The 26,011-nt window shown below is 43.3% G+C and overlaps 2 protein-coding genes and 1 long non-coding RNA gene across 17 annotated transcripts in view; 2 read left to right on the top strand and 1 right to left on the bottom strand.

Annotated features, from left to right (window-relative positions):
• Positions 1-14,433, top strand: part of TDRD7 (tudor domain containing 7) — a 102,252-nt gene extending 87,819 nt beyond the window's left edge. For all 6 annotated transcript variants that reach the window (XR_015169926.1, XR_015169927.1, XM_086415983.1 and 3 more), the window contains 5 exons: positions 1,673-1,807; positions 4,164-4,274; positions 6,437-6,939; positions 11,736-11,896; positions 13,951-14,433. Coding sequence is in view for 4 of the 6 variants with exons in the window: in XM_086415983.1 (XP_086272109.1) it covers positions 1,673-1,807; positions 4,164-4,274; positions 6,437-6,939; positions 11,736-11,896; positions 13,951-14,171 (1,131 nt within the window). In the remaining 2 variants the exon portion in view is untranslated. The remainder of the gene's footprint in view (positions 1-1,672; positions 1,808-4,163; positions 4,275-6,436; positions 6,940-11,735; positions 11,897-13,950) is intronic.
• A 1,045-nt stretch (positions 14,434-15,478) lies between these two features.
• On the bottom strand, positions 15,479-21,449 carry LOC147367206 (uncharacterized). Its single transcript, XR_015169936.1, has 3 exons — positions 21,314-21,449; positions 17,335-17,391; positions 15,479-16,266 (listed from the first exon to the last, which is right to left on the bottom strand). It is a non-coding gene; the product is annotated as an uncharacterized LOC147367206 (long non-coding RNA).
• Positions 21,338-26,011, top strand: part of TMOD1 (tropomodulin 1) — a 93,424-nt gene continuing 88,750 nt past the window's right edge. For 7 of the 10 annotated variants that reach the window (XM_086416009.1, XM_086416010.1, XM_086416011.1 and 4 more), the window contains exon 1: positions 21,580-21,700. The gene's annotated coding sequence lies outside the window, so the exon portion shown is untranslated. Of the gene's footprint in view, positions 21,478-21,579; positions 21,701-26,011 lie in introns of those variants that run through there. The other 3 variants (XM_086416008.1, XM_086416015.1, XM_086416014.1) reach the window with 3 other exon arrangements.

A 26,011-nucleotide genomic window follows, 5' to 3' on the forward strand; every position in this document is an offset into this window, starting at 1 on the left:
GATTTTAAAATATTGTTCCATGGGACTGTTTGTGTTTATCATGTCTTAAGAGGTTTAGAAATTTATGCTATTAATCAGGCATTACCTGGGGCGGTAGAAAAAGGCTTCACTTTTGGTGAATATGACTTCAGGCTGAGAGTGACCCAGTTCTTGACAGTCATCGTATTGAAAGCACCACCACCATGCTTAGGTAGCAGTTGGTGCAGTTGTAGATGTGAAATCTTAGTCCAGATAACCACCCCAGTGGGGTTGTATTTGGCCAGTGTAAATATTTAACAGGCTTTTCTGGTGGTGAAGAGAAAGCCTTTCAGCAGGTAAAGAATCCACCTGCAATGCAAGAGACACAGCAGACACAGATTCAATCCCTGGTTCAGGAAGATCCCCTGGAGGTGGGCATGACAACCTACTCCAGTATTCTTGTCTAGAGAATCCCATGGACTGAGGAGCCTGGCAGGCTCCAGTCCCAAGAATCATGAAGAGTTGGACAGCTGAGCAACTAAGCACAAACACACACAAATATTTAACAGTGGTAAATACCACAGTGGTATTTTAGGGGCGTATTAGGGAAAACTGGACTTCCCTGGTGGCTCAGATAGTAAAGTGTCTGCCTACAATACGGGAGACCCAGGTTCAATCCCTGGATTGGGAAGATCTCCTGGAGAAGGAAATGGCAACCCCACTCCAGTATTCTTGCCTGGAAAATCCCATGGATGGACAAGCCTGGTAGGCTACAGTCCATGGGGTCACAAAGAGTCGGACACGACTGAGCGACTTCACTTTAGGGGAAACTGGGCATTTAAAGATACATCCAGAATCTTATATTGTAATGTTGCCATTTGACCACAGGTAGGTAATTATTCAGTATTCTTGGGCTTCCCTGGTGTCTCAGATGGTAAAGAATCCGCCTGCAATGAGGGAGACCTGGGTTTGATCCCTGAGTTAGGAAGATCCCCTGGAGGAGGGCATGGCAACCCACTCTAGTATTCTTGGGCTTCCCTGGTAGCTCAGCTGGTAAAGAACCCATCTGCAATGCAGGAGACCTCGGTTCAATTCCTGGGTGGGGAAGATCCCCTGGAGAAAGGATAGGCTACCCACTGCAGTATTCTGGGACTTCCCTAGTGGCTAGATGGTAAAGAATCCACCTGCAACGTGGGAGACCTGACTTTCTTAGTTCCAATTTTTAGTTAGGCCAAATGATACACATTATCATTGGGCTTTCTGACTAGGCAACAAAATAGCAAAATATGTTTTAAAAATATATAGTATTTACTTACTACAAGTGAAATTCTGTCTCTGAATTCTATTAATTTCCTGATTACTGAGACACAATAGTTTTTCTCTCCCTCATTTGCTAATATTTTGGAGAACTGAATGTTATACTCAACAACATATAATGATACACACCAAATTGTTTTATAATCAGTAGTGTCCTAGAGTTGCAAACATGGTAATTATTACTATATTTATGAATTAACAGCAAGATGTCAATTCTACTGTAAAAGAATATCTATTTGGGAAACAAGTACATTTTAAAATAAGAGAAAATTTAAACAGCATATAGTCTTTGTTGTTTATTATAATGCATTTTAGAGTTGTATGGAATGAAATTGAACAGAACTATTTTGGCCTGTTGGATATGCTAATAAATCAGCCAACACTTGTCTCTTCACAGATCACAAATGTGCACAGCAGCCGGGCCCTTGACGTTCAGTTCCTGGATGCTGGCACTGTGACGTCTGTGAAAGTGTCCGAGCTCAGGGAAATCCCCCCACGGTTTCTCCAAGAAATGATCTCAGTGCCACCTCAGGTACTGTATGTCCAGCCTGGGAGACTAACTGGAGGGAATTTGAACGCATTCATAATCACATTGTGAGATGCTCTCTCAGGTTTTGATAATGATTGAGCTTACAGCAAAACTGGAAATGATCCAAATGTGGAGTGGCTGACTGGGTTTCAGATGTAAAATTTTGCTTAAACAGGAAGGGCAGTCAGACTTAGAGAATATTGTTTGATAAATGTTTTTTCAAGCATGTCGAGTCATCAGGCTATATTGTCCAGTTAGAGATTCTATTTTAATAATTAGATGACTGTGCTGGCTTCTACAGTTTCAGGATATTATATGTCAATATTTACTTCCAGAGTTCTTAATTAAGTAACCTGTCTTGGATATGTTTATATTTAATCTTTTCTGCATAGATTTAGAGGGCTTGCCTGATAGCTCAGTTGATAAAGAATCCACCTGCAATGCAGGAGACCCTGGTTTGATTCCTGGGTTGGGAAGATCCACTGGAGAAGGGATAGGCTACTCACTCCAGTATTCTTGGGTTTCCCTTGTGGCTCTACTGGGAAAGAATCCGCCTGCAATGCAGGAGACCTGGGTTTTATCACTGGGTTGGGAAGATTCCCTGGAGAAGTATTCTGGCCTGGAGAATTCCATGAACTGTATAGTCCACAGGGTCACAAAGAGTCGGACGTTACTGAGCGACCTTCACTTCACTTCCATAGGTTTCAGTGAAAAGATTAACCGTAGTCTATCATTCCTCTTTTGATAGAAATCCAGATGATAAGAAGTTTGAACACCTCTGGCCTCTGTACCCCTTGTTAGAACACCCATCCAGGGCCAGCCTTACCTAGAAAAGGTTCCCGGGGCTGGAGGGGAAGGGGGTCTGTCCTACTGCTTCTGAGTGTCTGAAGGTTATACAAAGTGTACCTTCTTGGTAAAAGCCACTATAATTTGTTCTATTAACCTTACGGGATTTGTTATTTGATAATTGTGAAGTTGGGAGAACCCTTATAACCAGCTAGGCCAAGCCTCTGGCTAACAGCATCTCCCTAAGAGGTTGAGAGTAGCAAACAGATGGCCTTTGGCCAAGGCTGACCCATGAATATTGGATCTGAGCTGTTGGCTCGTATAGTGTTTTAAAATGTGAGTTAGTCATTTGCTTCTATCTTCTGAATCTAGAAAATGTGACTCTACTGAGCATTCCCTTTTATAGGACAGCTCTCTAAGGGAGCTTGGGAGTGCCATTCTCTGTAGGGGAGAGAGTGAGCTCTCCAGTGCCCAGGCCTCAGCCGGCCTGCCTCACTCCCCCATGCACACCAGGTAGCATCTGCTCTCAGTGACCTTGCCACGCAGAAAGGAGCCTCATCCAAGGGGCACAGTGGGAGACTGGGGGCCCTCAAGGGTGAAGAGAGGTGTGACAGTGAGGGTGGGGCTCAGAGAGGAAAGGAGGAATGTAAGAATCCTGGAAGTATTCTTCACAAAATGGCCTCCATCAATTCAAAGGCTCCCATGAGACTGGAGGGAGTCCCTGGGGTTATCTTTTCCTCCCTGAGGTAGACATTCTCCAGAAGCTTGTGCAGTGATGGTGGGAGGTAGAAAGCATCAGGGAAAATGAGGCTTTTAGGTATCAGTGGGTTTCAGTTTTTCTTAGCCTGCTTAATTCTCATAACAACCTCCTTCAAAAGTGAAAGTGGCTCAGTCGTGTCTGACTCTTTGTGTCCCTATGGGTCCGTGGAATTCTCCAGGCCAGAATACTGAAGTGGGTAGCTTTTCCCTTCTCCAGGGGAATCTTCCCAACCCAGGGATAGAACCTAGGTCTCCCACATTGCAGGTGGATTCTTTACCAGCTGAGCCACAAGGGAAGCCCTCTTTCAAAAAAGTGAGCACAAGTGCCTGGGGTACTCTAGAAATGCTTCATTCAACAGTAAATCTCCACAAAGAGTTCTACAGTGAGTCAGGTTTCCTCCAAATGACACTTCATTTTTTTTTTTTAAGTTGGACTTAGAGGGAAGACTTCAATGTAAGTCGTAATCTTGTCTTCATGACTTTGTGACCTTACTTACACAGGTTAGTATGTCAGTCTGTTTCACCGTCTGTAAAATCAGATGGCAACACTAGCCTGCCAGTATTGTAGTATTGTATTGTAGGGTGAGAAGTCCGTACCATGCCTTTATAACCCTGGCTCATAGGAATAAAGATAATGGTAGTAATATAAATAGGAACACAGACACTCCAGCCCAAGAGCTGTGATTGTCACTATTAGCTGTTGCTTGCTTTCTATCTTGGAAACATTTGACTTGTATGAAAATAATATTGACGTTACTCTTAAGTACCTATTTTAAGATGGTGTGCCCTCTTTTCCATTGTGTTTTATTTTCAGGCTATCAAGTGCTGTTTAGCAGATCTTCCACAATCTATTGGCATGTGGACCCCTGATGCTGTGCTTTGGCTAAGAGATTCTGTTTTGAATTGCTCAGACTGTAGCATTAAGGTTAGTTATCTTAATGGTCTTGATAAACGGGAGCTTGTCAGCCAAAAGGACTCATTTGGTTTTTGTGAAAGAATTTTATCTTTCTTTAAACTGATGCTTTCACATCTGACACACTTTTGTAGTTAGGAGATTGATTACATGTGTAGCTATGACACATTTCATGGTTTAATTTTTATTTAAGAATTTATCCTATATCTGCAGTATTATGTTTAAACCTTTTATATAATTTTTTGATTATTAATAAAGTAGCAGATAGTTTTCAGCTCTTAATTTGCTCCATGATAAGGAATTAAGTGCCTAACAAAGGACCACATATCTCTCTTTTTTTTTCTTTAAGATTTATTTATTTGTGTTTATTTTTTTGGCTGTGTTGCATCTTTGTGCCGCACGAGCTTTTCTGTAGTGGAGGAGAGCAGGGGCTACTTCCTTGTTGCGGAGCAAGCACTCTAGTGCGCTGGCACAGGAGTTGTGGCACGTGAACTTAGTTGCTCCACAGCATGTGGGGTCTTCCCAGACCAGGGATCGAACTGATGTCCCTTGCGTTGCAAGGTGGGTTCTTAATCGGACCACCAGGGAAGCCCTGGACCATATATTTCTTGATAAATGTTTCTAAAGCCCATTTAAGTAAGTCCTGTATGTCTTTTTTTTCCTAAAGTAAAATGAATTATAAACAAATTTTGCTTATAATCTTGGTTTTCTGTCTCTTTTCCTAAAACTTATATAAACTGCTTTCTTTCTTTCACTATTGTGTTTCTTTTTCACACTCTTCAGTCTGTATATCAAAAACACTGCTCATATTTCCAAGAATAGAAATGTAACATTAAAAAAAAGAAATGTAAGATAGTATTTCTCTATTTTAACTAATGTAAATAGTGTTATAATTTTATATAAGCATGTAACAGTTAACAGTGAAATGTCCTTGAGAAATTTCTTCATGAAGATCTCTCAGTTATTCTAGCCCACACTGATTTTCCTGTCTTCATTCTCCTCTAGGGCTTATCATGTACAGTCACACAGTTATGTACCATTTTGTATTCTTCAGTTGCCACACAAATATTGTTTTCTCAGCTAAATTTTCAGCTCCTAAAGCCAGGGTATTGGTCAATAAAAACATTTTTAGAGGTTGATGTTTGAAATAGTGTTTCTGTACCACTAATATATGAATTAACAGTCAGTACTTCATAAACCCTCAAAAGGATGAATTTAAATTGACTCCTCTTGCTACAAGGAAAACTTTTAAAGTAAATGACTTTAGAAGGATTGCCATGTTGGTGTTTCCTTGTCTTCACGTTTGTGTTCCTGCCTTAAATTTCTTAGCCCAGTTTGATAAAAGATAGAAGTATCTCATTTTTGTTGTTCCTAAGATAAACCAGAGGAGCTGGTGAGAAGAATTAACAGACACCCAGCCCTTGGGGGCACAGAGCAGCCTAGTCCCAGGTACCAGCATGTGGGGCTTCTGTACAGACTCTCCCACTGCCAACAGAAGAATGTAGACAGGTCGTCGGAGGTCTCCTGGGCAAAAGGTGCAAAATGGTGACTAATTTTGGCCTATTCAATGGAGCTTTCTTCCTCTTTTTCTCCCAAGGCCCCTCTCCTCTTATGTAACTAGGGAAGAGGAAGAGGGGTGAGAACAGATATTAGGACCAAATAAGGAATTTGGACCCAGGGTCCCAAAAGATATGGTGAAAGGCAAAGCTTTTTCCTTCCCCTTCCTGTCTGAAGTGCACCAGCACTAAGCAGAATGCTTATAGGATGTTTTGCTATTTTTATTGTTTTTATTGTTGAAGTTGGATGATGAGCACATGGGGATTCATCATGATATTCTTTCTACTTGGAGTGTTTTAACGTATCATTAATTTTAAAAAAATTAGTCATGGTAATCAGACTCAAACCTTTAGCAAGTCATGGTATTTTCAGTTTTTAGAGGTTAGTAAATTTTCCATTTCTACAAGGTGTTACTGGTTTCTAGACTGCTTGGACCTACGAGCTTATTCTTTGCTCCATCTGTGGTAGACAACTCATCTGACCTTAAATAAACTGATTTTTAGCAAGTTGGGTTTTTTGCAGAGTACTGTTTTTTAATATTTAAAGTTAACATAATGACCTCTAGGAATCCAGCATGAACTTGGATTTCTTAAATTGGTGTTTTGTGTTTTCCAAAGGTTACAAAAGTGGATGAAACCAGAGGTATTGCACATATTTATTTATTCACCCCCAAGAACTTCCCCGATCCTCACCGCAGTATCAATCGCCAGATTACAAACGCAGACTTATGGAAACATCAGAAGGATGTGTTTCTGAGTGCCATATCCAGTGGAGCCAGCTCCCCCAACACCAAAAGTGCGAACACCCCCATTTTGGGCAACACTGGAGAGACTTTCAGAAAGAGCCTCACAGATGTCCTCAAGAAGTCTGTGGTCAACCACCCCAGCTCTTTCTTTACAAAGGAACTGCCACCTCCTGTCCACTTATCCAAGCCAGGGGAACACATGGATGTGTACGTGCCTGTGGCCTGTCACCCTGGCTACTTTGTCATCCAGCCATGGCAGGAGATACACAAGCTGGAAGTTCTGATGGAAGAGATGATTCTGTATTACAGTGTGTCTGAGGAGCGCCATGTGGCAGTGGAGAAAGACCAAGTGTATGCTGCCAAAGTGGAAAATAAGTAGGTCCTTAGACAGAGCCTTTTATTCTCCTCCTAAGAAAAATCTGTAGAATGATACCAAGAGTCCTTAATCCCTGCAGGGGGACTTGTGTTAGTCTCCCATTCGTGCCTGACTCTTTGGGATCCCGTGGACTGCAGCCCACCAGGCTCCTCACTCCATGGGATTTTCCGGGCAAGGATACTGGAGTGCCATTTGGAACTACACAAATGGGAATTCTGAATGTGAAATGAGACCAGTGAATTATGTGATTTTCTAATATTTAAAATGATGTCGTTTAGCTGAAAATCTAATAACCATATTCCTGTTAAAGCCTAATTATATCAGAAGTGAAGGTTTAAACATTTTTTCTACTTTACTGTGAGAAAAAATATTTAGTATTCATATTTATTATTTAGGAAATAATGTTTTTTATGGATGACTTTTAAATCTTAAAAATAAGATACTTACTGGAGAAAATTTAGAAAATCCAAAAAAGTATAAGAAAACAAGGTCAGCCAACCAACATAACCCGTTAAACTACTTATGTATTTCTTCTAGGTTTTTCTCGTATACATATTTCTACAATTAGTATGTTACTATATATAATTTCGGAGAAGGCAATGGCACCCCACTCCAGTACTCTTGCCTGGGAAATCCCATGGATGGAGGAGCCTAGTAGGCTGCAGTCCATGGGGTCGTGAAGAGTCAGACAGGACTGAGCGACTTCACTTTCACTTTTCACTTTCAGGCATTGGAGAAGGAAATGGCAACCCACTCCAGTGTTCTTGCCTGGAGAATCCCAGGGACGGGGGAGCCTGGTGGGCTGCTGTCTGTGGGGTCGCTCAGAGTCGGACACGACTGAAGCGACTTAGCAGCATATGTAATTTCATACCTACTTTTTTCACTTTAATATAATTCTGTGAACCGTTTTTCATGTGATATCATTTCTTCATAAACATTTTTAATGGCTAAATATTCTATCATAAAGAGAAATCACAATTTACGTACCATTTTCTTTTTTATAGGTTTTTTTTTCCTCCCAGACTTTTCACTGTTGTAAATAATGTTGAACTGAAATCTTTGTTCAACTCTCTGATTATTTATGGGATAGATTCCTAGAAGAGAAATCACTTGTTTAAAGATTACAGGATTTCTGATATAGGCAGTTGGTTGCTTCCTAGAGAGCTTTTGCCACCTTTATAAGGTACTGCTGCTGCTGCTGCTGCTAAGTCGCTTCAGTCATGTCCGACTCTGTGCGACCCCACAGACGGCAGCCCACCAGGCTCCTCCGTCCCTGGGATTCTCCAGGCAAGAACACTGGAGTGGGTTGCCATTTCCTTCTCCAATGCATGAAAGGGAAAAGGGAAAGTGACACGACTCTTAGCGACCCCATAGACTGCAGCCTACTAGACTCCTCCGTCCATGGGATTTTCCAGGCAAGAGTACTGGAGTGGGGTGCCAGTGCCTTCTCCGTTTATAAGTTACAACAACGCATACTTCACTGCTCTTTAGCTGTTGTATTTCCCTGGTGGCTCAGACGGTAAAGGGTCTACCTACAAAGTGGGAGACCCGGGTTCAGTCCCTGGGTCAGAAAGATCTCCTGGAGAAGGAAATGGGAACCCATCCCAGTATCCTTGCCTGGAAAATCCCATGGACGGAGGAGCCTGGTAGGCTACAGTCCATGGGGTCCCAAAGAGTCGGACACGACTGAGCAACTTCACTTTCTTTCTTAGCCATTGGACAGTGAGGCTTTGTTTAACACTTTCAGTCTGTTTTCTCATGTTTGCACTTTTGGATCCACACAAAGAACTGTCTCTCTCCCTACCCTTCCTGACCGAGCATACACACAGGCACATACCCCTAAACTCAGTTTAAAAGATCAACTACTTATTTTTTCTAGAAAGTACTTTCATTCATTCTTACAATAAATACCTTAACCATAGGTATTTATAGAATTTTGTTATTTTTGTGGGAGGAAAAAAATTTTTTAACTCAAAAGTGAGAAGTATAATAGTCTCATTCTGAAAAGCATTCAAGTTATATGTCACAGCTTTTCATCTTTAAAAAAATATTTTTACTATGTCATGTTATTTACAGTCATAAGCATAAATGGGTTTCAATACAGGAACATAGTATAAATTTACCCTTCAGAATTGCTGTTGGATAATTTAATCACAGTTAAAGCCAAATTGATGCTCACTGTTATCTGAGGAGCAGATTAATGGTGACTAGCGGTGGGTAGGTCCCATTGGAGGGAAGGGTCCTGTGAAGAGAACCCAAACACTGGAGACTGTATTCAGGACTTCAGACTCCACCCCGACACCTCCATGGGTCTGACAGCTCTTCTGAGTCAGGACTCTTGGGTTAGATCAGTTAACTTGTCTTAGATAACCAAGGGATGCCTTATCTATAGGAAGAGATTGTCTAATATTTTTTGAAACTTTACAAACTGAATCCATTTAAAGTGCTTAGAGCTTGTATCTTGCTTACAACCCAGGACTATTTACTAAACTTTGCTCTCAGGTCTGGCAAGTTAAGACTTAGGAATTTCACATATACTTTTGATTACAGTGGTTTCCACAGTTACCACAATAGAGGAATAACCTAGGCAACTTTTAAAGTGCAGGCTCCCCTTCCTCACCCCTGGACTGCTGAGTCAGAATCTCTGACAGTGGAACCCCAGAATCTGTTTTAAGTAAACTCTCCAGGTGATCCACTTGCAGTCTTGTACTAAAATTGGTAATGTAGTCAAAACTGAAGCCTTATTTAAGCTGTTAGTTTTAAAAGTTGAAAGCTAAATAGAAAAGCAACATGTAGGGTTTTCTGATGGTCTCTCCTCACTGCTCTGTACCTCTTTTTTATAGACTGAAAGCACAGACCACTGTCAGTCATTTCCCTGGTACGGTTTAAAGACAGTGATATTGGTGGAAGCCAAATGATTTCATCTCCTTTTATACTTACACAAATTAGCAGCCTGCACCAAACTGGCATTTCCACAAATGGAAATTTCTCTTCAGATTAATCTAAGTCTTATTTGCACAGCTTATCTTCATTTGAATAATACTTATGATAATAGCTACCATTTGCCAAGTGCCTGTTATATGCCAAGTGAATGTCTTAGGTACTTAAAATGTATTATTTCTGCAAGTAAATTAAAACTAAACATTACGCATGAGGTGACTGAGGCACAGAGAGGTTAAATGAAGAGCCCAGAGTGACATGATGGGAAAATGGCCCAGATGGGACACCAGCTCAGGTCTGTTTGGCCCCCAAAGCTCATGTACTTTTTATGATACCTTTTTGTGTCCCTGTGGTCTCTGTGGTTCACGGATTATTGCTTGCTGCACTTTGGGCTGATCTGAAGGCTTCTGGAGTTCGTCCCAGAAACTCAATCACATAGAATGTTTGAAGTCAGTCTCTAGCTTTCTTACTGGCGTTGGTGCTACAGCATCTCTGTGTGGGTTCCTGTACCTGTTTTTGCCCAGTGTGCCCTGGCTGGAGAATCGGCTGCTCCAGCCAGCCCCAGCCCAGCGTGCGGTGCAGTGATGAGGCTGCTGTTCCACTGGGCTTGTGGCTGATGATCTTGTTTCAGGGGGTGGCTGGGTCTGCTGCCCAAGGCAGAGTCTGACCCACACCTTTCGGGAGCAGAGACACTTTCATTTTAGGCATTATCGACAGTCATCCTTTTCTTAGTATAATAATACTCTTTAATCATGTGATCAAGATATAGGACTTTAAAATGGTCCTTCATACCTAAACTTTGAAGTCTAGGTTTTTCTCATTTTGATTGAGATGATGTAGGTCCAGAGGAGGAGCATATATTCATGTGAATTTCTTTCTCACATCTTGAACTTGAGGTCTGAAATCATACTCTTCTTCCTCCCTCCCCCCACCCCCACACACGCTGTGCTCTCCTGTCCTTTATAGGTTCTTTATTTTAGGTGGTGGATTAAACTTTGTGTTTCATGTTATCTCAGGTTTGTAATTCCTTACTTGGCAAAATTAAAATGATCAATCAGTGTTCAAAACTTCTTGTCCTCTTTTCCCAGCCTGGCTTCCCAGTCTGACTGTCTCTTCCATCCCTCCACGCTCTACTTTCCAGCTGCACAGTAGCCACCTCACTGCTCCACCCTGCCCCACACAGTCTTCTGTGTTTGTTTGTTTGTTTGTTTCTCTTGCATGTCCTCAGCCAGCCCTGGCTTGCTTTCCTCTTTCTATCTTTCACACATGGCATCACGAAGTTGCATCCAACTCTTTGCAACCTATGAACTGTAGCCCACCAGACTCGTCTGTGCCTGGGATGTTTCAAGCAAGAATACTGGAGTGGGTTGCCATTTCCTCCCCCAGGGGATCTTCCCCATCCAGGGATTGAACCTGCATCTCCAGTGTCTCTTGTACTGGCAGGTGGGTTCTCTACCACTGAGCCACCTGGAAAGCCCACCACACGTGGACCTTGTTCCAAACGTGTGGCCATCTCTTGTCTCCCCGTCAGAGTGAAGGGATCCATTAGCCTTGCCCTGGTCGTCCTCCATGCCACTGTTTCCTCCTGCTTAGAGGTGGTTCTCCTTTATCAGCTCCATGAGGCTTGTAAAAGGGTATTGAGTGAACAAATTCCATCAAATGAGCCAGTGGCAAAACAGAGAATAGTAACCTCTGGAAAAAGAAGAAGCAGTCTCCTAAAAACTTCTATAACAATACAGTTTTATATTTTGATGAATGACATTTATATTAATTTTTCTTTTTATAAAAAAAAATGTTGCCCTTAAAGCAAGTGTTGACTTTGTTTTTCTTCTCTTTTAATCCAATGCACATCTAGGTGGCACAGGGTGCTTTTAAAAGGAATCCTGACCAATGGCCTGGTGTCCGTGTACGAGCTGGACTATGGCAAGCATGAATTAGTCAACATGAGAAAAGTGCAGCCCCTGGCGGACATGTTCCGCAAGCTGCCGTTCCAAGCAGTCACTGCTCAGTTAGCAGGTAAGTTCTGGGGAGTCTGAATGTCATTGTTTTCCAGTGTATTGTTGAACATTTGGGTTGTTTATGCTTTTATCGTAGTGTTAAGAAAAAGCCCACAGCTACATATACTAGCCAAAGTAAACAAATGGAAACAATGAAACAACCAACATGAGGAGAACATTGCATGATTAATATTTCATAATTTATTACATAAATTATAATGCATTTACAAAATGGACTTTCACAATTATGAAACATTCCTGGCTTGTAGAATATGACCATTTTCATGGCCAACATTTGCATTGCAACTAACAGCACAGAAGTGTGTGATTTTAGCACACTCACACCAGCCCCTTGACTGTCATAAAATCTGAGGAGCTAAACTAATAGGCATAGAGTGGTGCTTCTTTATGATAGTATCTGATGAGATTCGTTTTATCTTCTGTGAAAGCAGTGCAAGTGTCGGTGGCCCCTCCATGTGCCCTCTACCAGTAGTTAACATGGGTGCCTAGCTGAAGCTCTACCCAGACAGCTGGCAGCATTAGCAGAGGGTGTGGAGATCCAGAGGGCTGAGGGGTGCCGACATCTCCAAGCATCTGGGCTGTGTGTCCTGCTGTGCTGGGATATGGGGGAGTTATGACCACATGTGCCACCCTCATTCTTTGCCCCTCACTCACCCCATATACTTAGTAGTGGCAGAACTAACTTGATCTCAGAAATGAGAGCAATTGTGTGTATAAATTCTTATTGACAGCTTTTATTAAAGAGATAGGGATAGATAGATAGAGATGGTCTTATTTGCCAGTTTCTTTGTCTCCTCCTAGACTTCAAAGGAAACTCTCATGGTAGGCAGATGTGAACCAAAACTGGCATCTTATGCATGGCATGGCTACCATTGATCTGCTCTGAACTCAAAGTTCTAAATAATGAATGGTTACATTTTTCATTTTCCCTTTTTAATGTTCAGGTTTTGCTGTCAACCCCTGTTGTTAAACATGACAGTCAATCCTCCCAGTGAAGGTGTCCCTGTGAGTGAGGGGTGCACGGCGCCATCATCCCCACCCCCGGCTTCATGGTCACAGTCACTGGTGTTCCTTGTGCAGGGGACTTTACAGCCACTTCTTGTCGCTGAATTCGAACCATGCTGGGAGGTTTAGGCTCTGTTACCGTCACTGAAGCAATAGTTTACAGACTATTCTAGGCTTCCCTCATCAGAAGTTCTTAATAATCCAAGAGTTTAGCCCACTCACTGATAGGTCTTTAAAATTATATATGAAACTCCCATAGCTTCATCACTATGGGGCATAATTTATAGTTTATCTAATCTAGTATAAGTGAACTTAATTTTTATTAGCTTAATAGTATTTCTTGAAAAATACATAATTCTTGTCTCAGTTTTGTTTTAAAACCTAATTCAGAATTCTCTAACTTGAGCTCTCAAGTTTAAAAGTTATGAGGATTTATTAATAGATATGCATGAGATTTTAAATTCATCTGGTCCAACCACTTTATTTTGTGAGAAGTAAACTGAGGCCTGAAGGATTACCTGGTTTCCCCAAGATCATACCATTTCATAGAGGAAGGGCTGGGAATAGTAACTGAATCTCTAGACTTTGATTCCAGTGCTTTCACCATGATGATGTATGTGACATTAAACACTGGAAGTGTGTTGATTCTTCTTCTTCTTTTTTTTTTTTTTTTACTCTATCTGGTTCATCAGAAAAAAATATGTGACTAAGAGAAATGTCATTGATATTGATATTTTTCTCATCATCAGTCTGTTATCTACATATACTTTAGGAAAATGGGCAGCCTTTATTATAACTTCGTTTTATAACATTCGAATGAAATTTGTGTCTGTAATTGAAGGTTTACAGGAGTAACCCCATTCAGAATAGAAAAACTGTAAGCAAGACTATTTTGAGATGGCTTGGCATCTCTGTTTTCAGTTGGGCAAGTCTAACCTGGTATGCTTAAGCTACTTTGCAACTGACTAAATAGTTTTCCATTATAACAGATCAAAGAAAGGCTCGTTTGACCCTTCATTGATCTTTGAATCCTTGTCTTTCTCTTAGGAGTGAAGTGTAACCAGTGGTCTGAGGAGGCTTCGATGGTGTTTCGAAATCATGTGGAGAAGAAACCTCTGGTGGCACTGGTGCAGACAGTTATAGAAAACACTAACCCTTGGGACCGGAAAGTAGTGGTCTATTTAGTGGACACATCGTTGCCAGACACAGATATCTGGATTCATGATTTTATGTCAGAGTATCTGGTAGAGCTTTCAAAGGTCAATTAATCACTGATTCTGAGACCTTGACAACTAATTCAGATTTTTAGCAATAACAAAAATGTAGTAGGCTTTTAAAAAAAAATTACCTCTGCTACATGGCTTTGACTGCTGTGGGAAGTTGAAAAGAATATGCTTATTTTTTTTTTTTAAGCTTATGTTTGATGAAAGATATTTAACAAGTTTTGTCTTAACAGAGTTGACTTTCAAAGAGAATTGCACTTGAATTACTACTATAATATTAGAATTAAAATGTTTATCAATACAAAAACTGATTATCTTATAATTTCTTGGCTTTATGATCTTAAAGACCCCTTTCCCTTTCCTGTTCATGTTTTCTTCCTTGTTGTGCTGAGTTCTTCTCAAGTTAGCTTGAGAATTTCATGATTTAACCCTGCCTTAGTCTAGTGGTGGGTCCCAAAGCAGGTGGTCACCACACCATGTGAAGTCTCTCCCAAGTCTTCAGCACATCAGCATTACTACTGGTGGTGCTGCTGGAGGAACAGCCCAGGCAAACCAGCACATCCGTCACCCCACATCATCCCAAATCTCGAGTAACTTCTCATTGCCCAGAGAGTGTGGACTGAGAACCATCTCCCTGCCCAACCGCACTGTCCACTGCTTCTCCCTGCACCAGTCACACTGAACCTTCATCTGGTTCCCAAACCCCATGCGTGCTCATCCAGAACTGCTGATGTTCTAAAGCAAGTCTTCCTCCCCTCCAGACCACTCTTGCTGTCTTCCCTCAGCCTGCAGCTCATTTTGTCTCCACCATTCTTGTCTGTCGATATCCTCCCTGACTTCCCAGGCTTATCTGGTTCCACTCCCCGATTCCCCTCCTACTGCATTGTACTTCCAACTCCACCTCTCATAGTGCCCAGACCTCACTGAGCTTCCTACCATATCAATAGTTGTCTGCACCAATCACTCCAAATAGATTGTGAGCACCTTGAGGGAGGGAGGGAGGGAAGGAGGTATCTTAGCCATCTGTCCAGTCATATCCTGGTAAATATTTGACAACTGGTTCTGCTGGGTATGTGTGGGGATGGGGGCAGTGAGCCTTGATTTGTAGTATCTGATGACCCCCGTTTTATAAATATTCCTACTGTTGTTGAGTTCCAGGTAACAATGTGAGTTGGAAAAAGATGCACCCAAGTGGCTCTTATGAATTCTAGGATGGTGAGCTCAATTTGACTGGGAAGCTTAAAATTATGATTTTGAACATATACTAAGTTTAGGCTAGTTGACCTCTGTGTGAAGATATGCTTAAATAATTAGAAATATTGAGTGGATTTCAGGGCCAGAGATAAAAATTCTTAAAGTCATTTGCTTATTTTTATTTGTGAACATCTAAGAAAGGTAAGAACAGAAAGAAAGTACCAGATGTTTTAAATTTTTCATGTAAAATGTGTTGAAATTATCTTTCTAGCTTTTTAAAATTTACATTTAGTATTTATAATTAAAGTGATTCAAAATTCAGAAATGATTATCCCAGTGATTTAAATAATCATTTATGATAAAACAAAAACATTCCAATACATAAATATTTAAGTAAAATAAAGCAGTATAAACTTTTTTTAAAATAATGGTTTCTTTCCCTAACAACAACCAAAGAAAAACCCACAAATATCTTCAAATTGTCTACAGATAAGAAAAAGGTGGTTTCTACTACTTCACTAACTTTAGGAATGTTTCTGTTACTTTTTAAAATAAAACAATTGTTGATATAACGGAAAAGTTAACCTAGTGCTGAAACAGTTTGACAGACAAATGAGACGTGCCCCATACCTCATAGCATATTCAAAAGTCCATTCCAGGTAGACTGAAAGCCTGAGAGTGAAAGGCTACCGTAGGAAGATGACACCTTTATAATCCAGGGGCAGGAAGGACGCCTTAGACTGGATGCACAGGTTGCTAACAAAGGAAAAGACTGACCCTTGAACATGGTGAGGGGAGGGCGTTTAGTGGTGCCAACCCTCCCTGCTGTGGGGAATTCCTGTGTGACTTCACGGTTGGACGTCCTCATATATGTGGTTCCTCCGTGTCTGTGGTTCCACATCTTCAGGTTCACTTGTCCAGAGATGGTGCAGTACTATAGTATTTTCTGTTGAAGAAAGTCCATCTGTATATGGGCTTGCACAGTCAAACCTGTGTTGTTCAAGGGTCAACTGTACTAGACAACATTAAAATGAACATCTGTGCATTGAACACATTATTATGAAGGTGAAAAGGCAAAGCACAGATTGGAGGATATATACATACACACACACACATGAAAAATAGATCACGTATATTCAGTAAATTATCCAAAAGCAAAATGGGCAATACATCTGAACAAACACTTCTCAAAAGAGGAACTCCAGCTGGGCCGTAAACATGAAAGATGCTCAACCCATAGGACACAGGGAAATGCAAATTCAAACCTCAATGAGATACCACTGCTCAAGTGCCAGAATGGGGGAAATGTTTCTATTTCTGTTAATTCCAAGTGTGTTGAAGACGTGTGCACTTGTGCAGGGAGATTCTGGTAAAGAAAGTTCACAGCTAAACATCTGTAATATCTAAAACCCAGAAATAACCTACATGTCCATTAATAGTAAAATGGATCTTTTTAAAAACTGATAACATTCATTCAATGGAAACCTCTGCAGCAATGAGAGTAAACAAACTACAGTCATGTGAACCAACACGGATTAATGTTAAAATGCAGAGTTGAGCAAATGAATATAAACTGTGGGGGAAAGAGGCAAGTAAGGAAGTGATTACCGTACGAGTAAAGAAAGTGGGAACTTTAGGAGGGCGTGGTGACCCAGAAGAGCACAGGTTGACTTTTGCTGCCAGTGTTGCCTGCAACAGGTGTTTGAATGATAAAAATTTTGGACTTTCTTGGTGGTCTGTGGTTAAGAATCCACCTGCCAATGCAGGGGAAATGGGTGTGATCCCTGGTCTGGAAAGATCCCACATGCCACGGGGCAACTAAACCTGTGTGCCGCAACTACTGAAGCCTGCCCACTGTAGAGCCCATGCACCTTAACAAGAGAAACCACACAAGGAGAAGCCCACACACCCCAACTAGAGTTGCCCCTGCTCACTGCAACCAGAGAAAGCCTGCGTGAAGCAACAAAGACCCAGTGCAGCCAAGAAAAAGAAAAATTTGAACCAGCACACTTACATTGTATGCCCTTTTCTCAAATGTTCGATTCCACCAAAAAGATTTAAAATTTTAAATCTGAAATATTAAAGCATTGCATTGTTTAAAAATATAGGGTACGTGCCCCTTGACAAGAGAATTTTCTTACAGCCTTGAGGGTTTTGCAATGTAGGAATACATTTCGTGGAAGCATGAGTTGTCAAAGGTGTTTCTCATTAGTGATCTGTACACCAATATTAAAAAGTTTATATTAACAGGCTCTACCCCACCAGAAACTTTCCTATGATAATCCAAAGATACATTTCATCTACACAAACTCCTTTTTATGAGCCATGTTTAAAATTAAAACACTTTAAGTTTCTGTTTAAGTGGTTTGCTCTGGAAAACACATTTGGCTTTTAAGAAGGTAAGGCTTTTGAACACAAAAGTAAAAACAAACAAATGGGACTACATCAATCTAAAAAGCTTTTGCCCAGTAAAGGAAATTCATCAACAAAACAAAAAGGCCACTTACTGAATGGGAGAAAATATTTACAAATGATACATGCAATTATGGGTTGAGGAGGCCTTACAAATAGCTGTGAAAAAAAGTGAAGTGAAAAACAAAGGGGAAAGGAAAGATATAAGCATCTGAATGCAGAGTTCCAAAGAATAGCAAGGCGAGATAAGAAAGCCTTCCTCAGCAATCAGTGCAAAGAAATAGAGGAAAGCAATAGAATAGGAAAGACTAGAGATCTCTTTAAGAAAAATAGAGATATCAAGGGAACATTTCATGCAAAAATGGGCTCAAAAAAGGACAGAAATGGTATGGACCTAACAAAAGCAGAAGATATTAAGACGAGGTGGCAAGAATACACACAAGAACTATACAAAAAAGATCTTCACGACCCAGATAATCACGATGGTGTGATCACTCACCTAGAGCCAGACATCCTGGAATGTGAAGTCAAGTGAGTCTTAGGAAGCATCACTATGAACAAAGCTAGTAGAGGGGATGGAATTCCAGTTGAGCATTTCAAATCCTGAAAGATGATGCTGTGAAAGTGCTGCACTCAATATGCCAGCAAATTTGGAAAATGCAGCAGTAGCTATAGGACTGGAAAAGGTCAGTTTTCATTCCAATCCCAAAGAAAGGCAATGCCAAAGAATGCTCAAACTACCGCACAGTTGCACTCATCTCACATGCTAGTAAAGTAATGCTCAAAATTCTCCAAGCCAGGCTTCAGCAATATGTGAACTGTGAACTTGCAGATGTTCAAGCTGGTTTTAGAAAAGGCAGAGGAACCAGAGATCAAATTGCCAACATCCGCTGGATCATGGAAAAAGCAAGAGAGTTCCAGAAAAACATCTATTTCTGCTTTATTGACTATGCCAAAGCCTTTGACTGTGTGGATCACAATAAACTGTGGAAAATTCTGAAAGAGATGGGAATACCAGACCACCTGACCTGCCTCTTGAGAAACCTATATGCAGGTCAGGAAGCAACAGTTCGAACTGGACATGGAACAACAGACTGGTTCCAAATAGGAAAAGGAGTACGTCAAGGCTGTATATTGTTACCCTGCTTATTTAACTTACATGCAGAGTACATCATGAGAAACTCTGGGATGAATGAAGCACAAGCTGGAATCAAGATTGCCGGGAGAAATATCAATAACTTCAGATATGCAGATGACACCACCCTTATGGCAGAAAGTGAAGAAGAACTAAAGAGCCTCTTGATGAAAGTGAAAGAAGAGGGTGAAAAAGTTGGCTTAAAGCTCAACATTCAGAAAACTAAGATCATGGCATCCAGTCCCATCACTTTATGGCAAATAGATGGGGAAACAGTGTCAGACTTTATTTTTTTGAGCTCTAAAATCAGATGGTGATTGCAGCCATGAAATTAAAAGATGCTTACTCCTTGGAAGGAAACTTATGACCAACCTAGATAGCATATTAAAAAGCAGAGACATTCATTACTTTGCCAACAAAGGTCCGTCTAGTCAAGACTATGGTTTTTCCAGTAGTCATGTATGGATGTGAGAGTTGGACTATAAAGAAAGCTGAGTGCCAAAGAATCGATGCTTTTCAACTGTGGTGTTGGAGAAGACTCTTGAGAGTCCCTTGGACTGCAAGGAGATCCAACCAATCCATCCTAAAAGAAATCAGTCCTGGGTGTTCATTGGAAGGACTGATGTTTAAGCTGAAATGCCAATATTTTGGCCATCTGATGCAAAGAGCTGACTCATTTGAAAAGACCCTGATGTTGGGAAAGATTGAAGGCAGGAGGAGAAGGGGATGACAGAGGATGTGATGGTTAGATGGCATCACCGACTCAACGGACTTGAGTTTGGATAAACTCTGGGAACTGGTGATGGACAGGGAGGCCTGGTGTGCTGAGGTTCATGGGGTCGCAAAGAATCAGACATGACTGAGCGACTGAACTGAACTGAACCCAAAATATACAAAGAACTCGTACAACTAACATTAAAAAAAAAAAATCCAATTTTAAAAAATGGGCAGAAAATCTGAACAGGTGTTTTTCCAAGGAAGACACAGAGATGACCAATAAGCATATGAAAAGATGTTCAACATTACTAATCAGCAAAATACAAATCAAAACCTCAATGAGCTCTTACACGTGTCAGAATGGTTACTATCAAAAAGACAAGAAATAAGTGTTGTTGAGGATGTGGAGAAAAGGGAAGCCTAGTAAACTGTGAGTAGCAATGTAAATTGGTGCAACTACTATGGAAGTTTTGAGAGGTTCCTCAAAAGAATTAAAAGAACTACCATACAATCCAGCAAATTCCCTCAGGATTTATACAAAGAAAACAAAAACACTAATTTGAAAAGATACATGCACCCCTAGCCAAGATACAGAAGCAACCTAAGTGTCCATCAATAGATGAATGGATAAAGAAGATGTGGTATACATATATATATATATACACACACACACACACATATACACAATAGAACATTACTCAGCCATTAAAAAGAATGAAATCTTACCATTTGCAACAACATGAATGGATTTAGAGGGTATTGTGCTAAGCAAAATAACTGAGACAAATACTTTATTGATATCACTTATATGTGAAATCTAAAAAAGCAAAACAAATGAACAAATATAAAACAGGAACAGAGTTATAGACAGAGAACAAACAGGTGGTTGCCAGAGAGGAGCAGGATAGAGGGAGGAGAGAAATAGATGAGGGAGATTAAGAAGCACAAGCTTCCAGCTGCAAAATAAGTGAGCAAAGTATGAAATGTACAACGTGGGGAATTTAGTCAGTAACTCTGTAATGTCTTTGTATGGTGACATTATCACTGGACTTGTGATCAGTTTGAAATATATAGAAATATCTAACCACTATGCTGTGCAAAAGGAATTAACATGTAGGTCAATTATACATCAAAAATAAACTCTAGGAAAAAAAGATAACATTTTTTGTTTTGGGAGTGGGGGTTGGATGAGCAGTCAAAAGGTACAAACTTCCAGTTGTAAGATAAGTACTAAGGATAAAATGTACAGGATAAATATACTTAACACATGAAAGTTTTTAAGAGTAAATCCTGATTTCTCATTACAAGAAAAATGTTTTTCTTTTGTATCTATGTGAGATGATGGATGTTCACTAAACTTGTAATAATAAATTCATTATGTTTATAAATCAAACCATTATGCTGTACACCTTAAACATACAGTGCTGTATGTCAATTATATCTCAAAAAAACTGGAAGAAAGAACAGGTGGGGCTTTTTTTGGGTGGTTGTTATTTTAACCATGTACCTCTGTTGGAACTACGTGTTCACAAATTGTTCGTGACTAAAGCTTGGGCTCAAACAAGACTCAGCTGGGTTGCTGATGAGACGGGATGGGTCGTTGCTTCAATTAAAGCAGGTAAAGTTGTGGCAACCGCTTGGCTGGCTTTGCTCCATCCGAGGACCTACCGATTCTTAGGTCTTAGACCCAGCAGGAATGAAATCCGCCCACCTTTTTCTAGACAACTACCTGGTGGGGAAACCGAGACGAAGACAGGAGGTGACGTGCACCCACTTGGTCAAGAAGCCCATCTTCCGGGCGGCTGGAGCCCTTGCCCCGCGCTTCACCAGCGGACGTCCCTACCCGGCGGGGGACTGTGCGCTGCGCCCCGGCGCCCCCGAGTGGAGGGAGAGGTAAGGAGGGAGAGCCAGGCGGGTGGGGCGGGGCGCGGTGACAACGCAGAGCCGGGCCCGCCCCTGGCTCCTACCCCCGGAGCCCACAGCGCCCGCCCGCTCGCGGCCGCCCGGGAGCTCGTCCAGCCCCGCGCTCCGCTCGCCCGCGCCCGTCCGCCGGCCGCCTGCGCTCGCCCAACCGCCGCCCGCGCCCGTCCGCCGGCCCCCGCGGCTCCACGGCTCGGTAAGCGTCCTACTGGCCAGGGGTCCCCCTCGTGCTCGCGGGGTTCCCTGCCCCCGCGCCGGGGCCCCAGCCATATCTGGGCAAAATATTCAGCTGTCGCTGCCGCAGCCGCCAAGAGGGACTGAGCGTGGCTCCCTCTATAAATAGCCGCCGCCTGGGGTTGCCTCTGGGGCTGGGGAGCCGGGTGTCTGGGTCCGGAGCTGGGCGCTCGCGTCCCCACCACTCGGCGCGCGTGGCCCCGGCCAGGGCGCCCTTCTCTCTGGACCCTGGCGCCGCATCTGTAAATGGGAGAAGGACCTGGGAGCTCCGGAGGACTGGGGTCATGGCGGGGCCAGCGCGCGGCAGGGCCAGGCGCCCCGGGCGCTCAGCGGTACAGGTGCAGCCGAGCCGGCACTCAGGTGCAGCCTGGGTCCGGCTACCGAGGCTGTGCAGGGGGGAGTGGGGCGCCTACGCGCTCAGGTGGACTTGAGACTTGGGGCTCGCGCTGCTCCTGGTTGCGGCAGGAAAAGTTTCCCAAACTGCGGGAAGAGACAAGGTTTAAAGCCCCACGGTAACTCGCCTTTCGCTCGGAGGCGGAAAGAAGAGGGGGAGAGCCTGAAGGCAGAAGTCCCCCCACACCCCGCCCCGGGTATCGTCAACCCACTGGGTGGACTTGATAAGCCTCCTCCCTCTCTGGGCCTCGATTTCCCCATTTGTGGGGGCAGGGTTTGGTTCCGCGCTGGAGCTGGTGGCTGGGCCGAAAGCAGTAGGGCACGCTCTTGACCGCCGGTTCTCCCCCACCTGTTCACCAGTTCCAGGCCTGGGACCCTGGGGGGCATAGACGCGCAAATCCGGAGGGGCTGCGGAGACTGGCGACTTTGCCGCTCCCTCTGACTCGGATCTTATACTAGACCTAGTAGGACCCTCGGAAAGCCTGGGCCATATACACCCAGGAAGCACGCTCCACGGTAATTATGGGCATCTCTGCTGGGTGGCAGCCATCACCTTCGCAAAGAAGCTTGTGAGTCAAACAGCTATAGACCCAGTGAACTGGGCAGGGCTAGAGGCTCCAGTCCCTCTGCTCTCTGCCCTCTGTTTTCACATCTGTATGATGCCTATGATGCTGCCTCAGAGCCCTACACACACCTCCTCCTCCTCCCCATCTCTTCTGGCCTTGACCTTGGCCCTCTCAGACCCTTGAAGATGACCTGGCCTAAGCTTTTCCCTGTCTGAATCACAAAAACAGACCCTAACACAGGTTCTAGGCACTCCGCAGGGGCACCCGGAAACTTCCCGTTTTCCCCCCAGTGGTGACAACAATTTTGTTTCTGGGGAAGGGACGCAGAGCCCCCTGCTCAAGGTCACACACTACTGGGCGTGCCAGACAGTCTCCACCAGCCTTTCTCACTTTTTTGTTACACTTGCTGCTCAGGCAGGTCTTGGGGATCCACAAGCACCCCACCAATGCACCCCCCTTCTTTGGTCTGCTATTGTCTAGGACTTTCTCTTACTCAGACAACAGCACCCTCATCTGGAAGTTTCGTTTTTGTTTCTCCTTTACTTTGGATCTTTTTTTTTTCCTAAAGCCATTTTAAAGCCTCACAGATAGAATGAAGAAGAAATGGAGACAAATAGTGAGGTTCTCCTCACTTGCAGCGACACATCAAGTAGGCAGAGAGTGAGAGCAAAGAGTGCTGTCACTCTGATGTGTTAGTTCTATTTAATGAACCAGCCTTGCAGATCCACGATTTAGAAGATGTTGACTCCTGAGTTTAAGTGGAAAGCCTGTGTTGTCTAAAAATAGCCTTGGCCCCACCTTATCAGGGTCCCACACTTTCTCCCTCCTCTGGGGTTGGGCTGCTTCCTGCTCCTCAGCAAAAAGCATAACTAGGAGTAGGTAGTGGCAGCTATGAGTAACAGGCCGACCTGGATGTTAGGACACCCTGCCTGCCACTGACTTAGAGTGACCTTGAGCAAGTGGGCATGATGTCTCCACTGCATTCAAAGTTTCCCTTGGAAGATTTTCTATCATGAGAAAAGTGAAGTGCCAGGGATAAAATTCAGGGGAACCCACCCTGTGAAGAGGAAGGAAAGAGCAAGGGGAAGCTGGCTCCCAAGACCCAAGGGAGGAGAGAGATTGGCAGTGCCAGTTGGTGCAGAGAGACAGAGGATGAGGGCTGGGAAAGGGCCACCATGATTGGCAGGCATCGTGGGTGACTTTGGCCAGGGCATTGCAGAGGGTTCAAAAACGGGATCTGCCACTGCTTTACTGAAGCCAGTGGCCCAACCTGTCTGAGCCCATTTCCTCCTCCATACAATGGGATAATAAGAGCACCCATTTCACATGGGTTTCTGTGGGGATTGGTGTCGGGGGCGGGTGGGGGGGGATGATGCAGGGAAAGCCCCTGGTCCTGTGCTTGGTACCTGCGATGCTGTTAATGCTGGCAAGAGGAGGCAGAAGCTAATGGGAGCTGAGGATGTGGAGACAGAGCCCACAGATCTTCTAAAAGCTTGGAGGAGAAGGGAATAGGAGCTGACAGGAGGGGTTTCCAGGCTGAGGAGTGTGAGAAGAGGCTGAGCCAGACCACAGACCCCGGAGAGGGGAAGAGGGAGAGGCGTGCGTCTGAGGGACTGTGCATGGGAGGCTGAGGGCCTTCCTTCACCACCTGCTGAATGTCACAGGCTCTCAAACATCGCAGTTCTCTAGATTCAGGCTGAGCGAAGAAAGGGTAAAATGAAGCCAGTCCTGACTCAGAACCTGGTGTCCCCTTGGGAGACTTTAGTATCTGTGAAGGGGGGTAGTGATGGGCCATGCAGGGTCGTTTGATGCTGCCAGAGGCCTTGTGACCTTGGCTGGCTTATTTCTGAGATGACATCATCTATTGATGACTCCTGCTGAGCCCAGTCATAATGGCCTTTTCCAGGCAATGTTTTGATTTTTCGGTCGTACTAATGGGCCAGCCAGGCTGCCAACATTTCTAAAGAGGCCATTTCACTTTTCACTTAAAGCCAGAACAGCAAGTGATCAATTATTTGGCCACTAGGAGCTATTACCAGTTTAAAGCCACAAATGGTCTGTATGGAATAACATGAATCACATGGCAGGATTGGGGGACCATTTCCTATTTCTTGTTTTGTTGTGTAAAATCCTCCTTTGATTAATCACGATAAGACCAGACTCTCTGCTTTTAACAATAGGAAAGAGTGAGCTCACTGAAGTCAACCTAGGACAGCCTGGGAGTTTTTCTTCAATGTTAGGATGTGCTGGATCCAGATCACTTCTCATCTGAGATACTAAACAAGCTCAAGCATTTCTTTTGTTTCTCCTTTTCTTACATCCTTTTGTTTTCCTCTTGGAGAAAAACAGATCTGTCTCTGTTTCAGCTCTTCTGAGGGCCCCAGCCCTGGCCCCCACTCACTCTGGGGCTTCTAGAGAGGTCCATTTCTGGGAGATGCTTCTAGTGGGTGATGAGCAGAAGGGCCTTGAGCCTCACTCAGCCTTCCTGGACTCATCTCTGCCATCTCTTGAATCTCAGTGCCACTCTCAACCCTGTTCCTTTTCACCCCACACCCTCCTCCTGTCCTATTCACTCCCAGGGCTCCTACCACCCACTCGACACTCAAACTCCCAAATTCATGTGCCCAGCCTGGACCATTCTTCACGGCTCTAGGCATCTATGACCCCAGCCTATTGAACAAAGCCAGAGGGTGTCCCAAACGCACTGCACACCCAACAGGGCTGACTCAGGCTCAGTACCGTCTTCTTCCTGTGTTCCCACCTCTTGGTTAATAGTAATATCACCCAGGCTCCGAGCCAGAAGCCTCCCTACCTTTCACCACCCCATTCATTTGGTCAACAGTCCTGTCAGTCTACCTTACTTAGTACCTCTTCTTTTCATGTCTGTCCCCATAGTCACTACCCCCGTCGAATACTTTGCCATCTCTCCCCTGAGCTAACGTCAGAGCCTCTTAAGAATCTTTCTGCCCCAGTGTTTTCTTCTCATGCTGTTGTGAAAAGATCTTTGTATTAATAAAACGTAGCTTAGACAGTGTTATTCCTCTCCATTTAGGGACTCCCCACTTCCTGCCAGATTCCTTGGCATTGATCACCAGGACCATCAAAGATCTGACCCCAAGCTGCTACTCCAAAGCCATCTCTGGACACTCCTCCCAGTTCTCTGTACCTTCTGGTCATGGTGCAAACATATGTGACTTGATGCCTTGCTGCCTTTGCCCATGCTGTTCCTTCTGCATGGAATGCTGTCCTCTTCCTTATCTACATGGCAAAGTTGGGCTGTTCATTCGCTAAGTCGCTTCTGACTCTTTGCCATC

This window comes from Bos grunniens, chromosome 8 (genome assembly GCF_055505025.1).
Source record: "Bos grunniens cultivar Pamir isolate PY7600 chromosome 8, Bosgru_T2T1.0, whole genome shotgun sequence".
In the NCBI taxonomy this organism is placed as follows: Eukaryota; Metazoa; Chordata; class Mammalia; order Artiodactyla; family Bovidae; genus Bos; species Bos grunniens.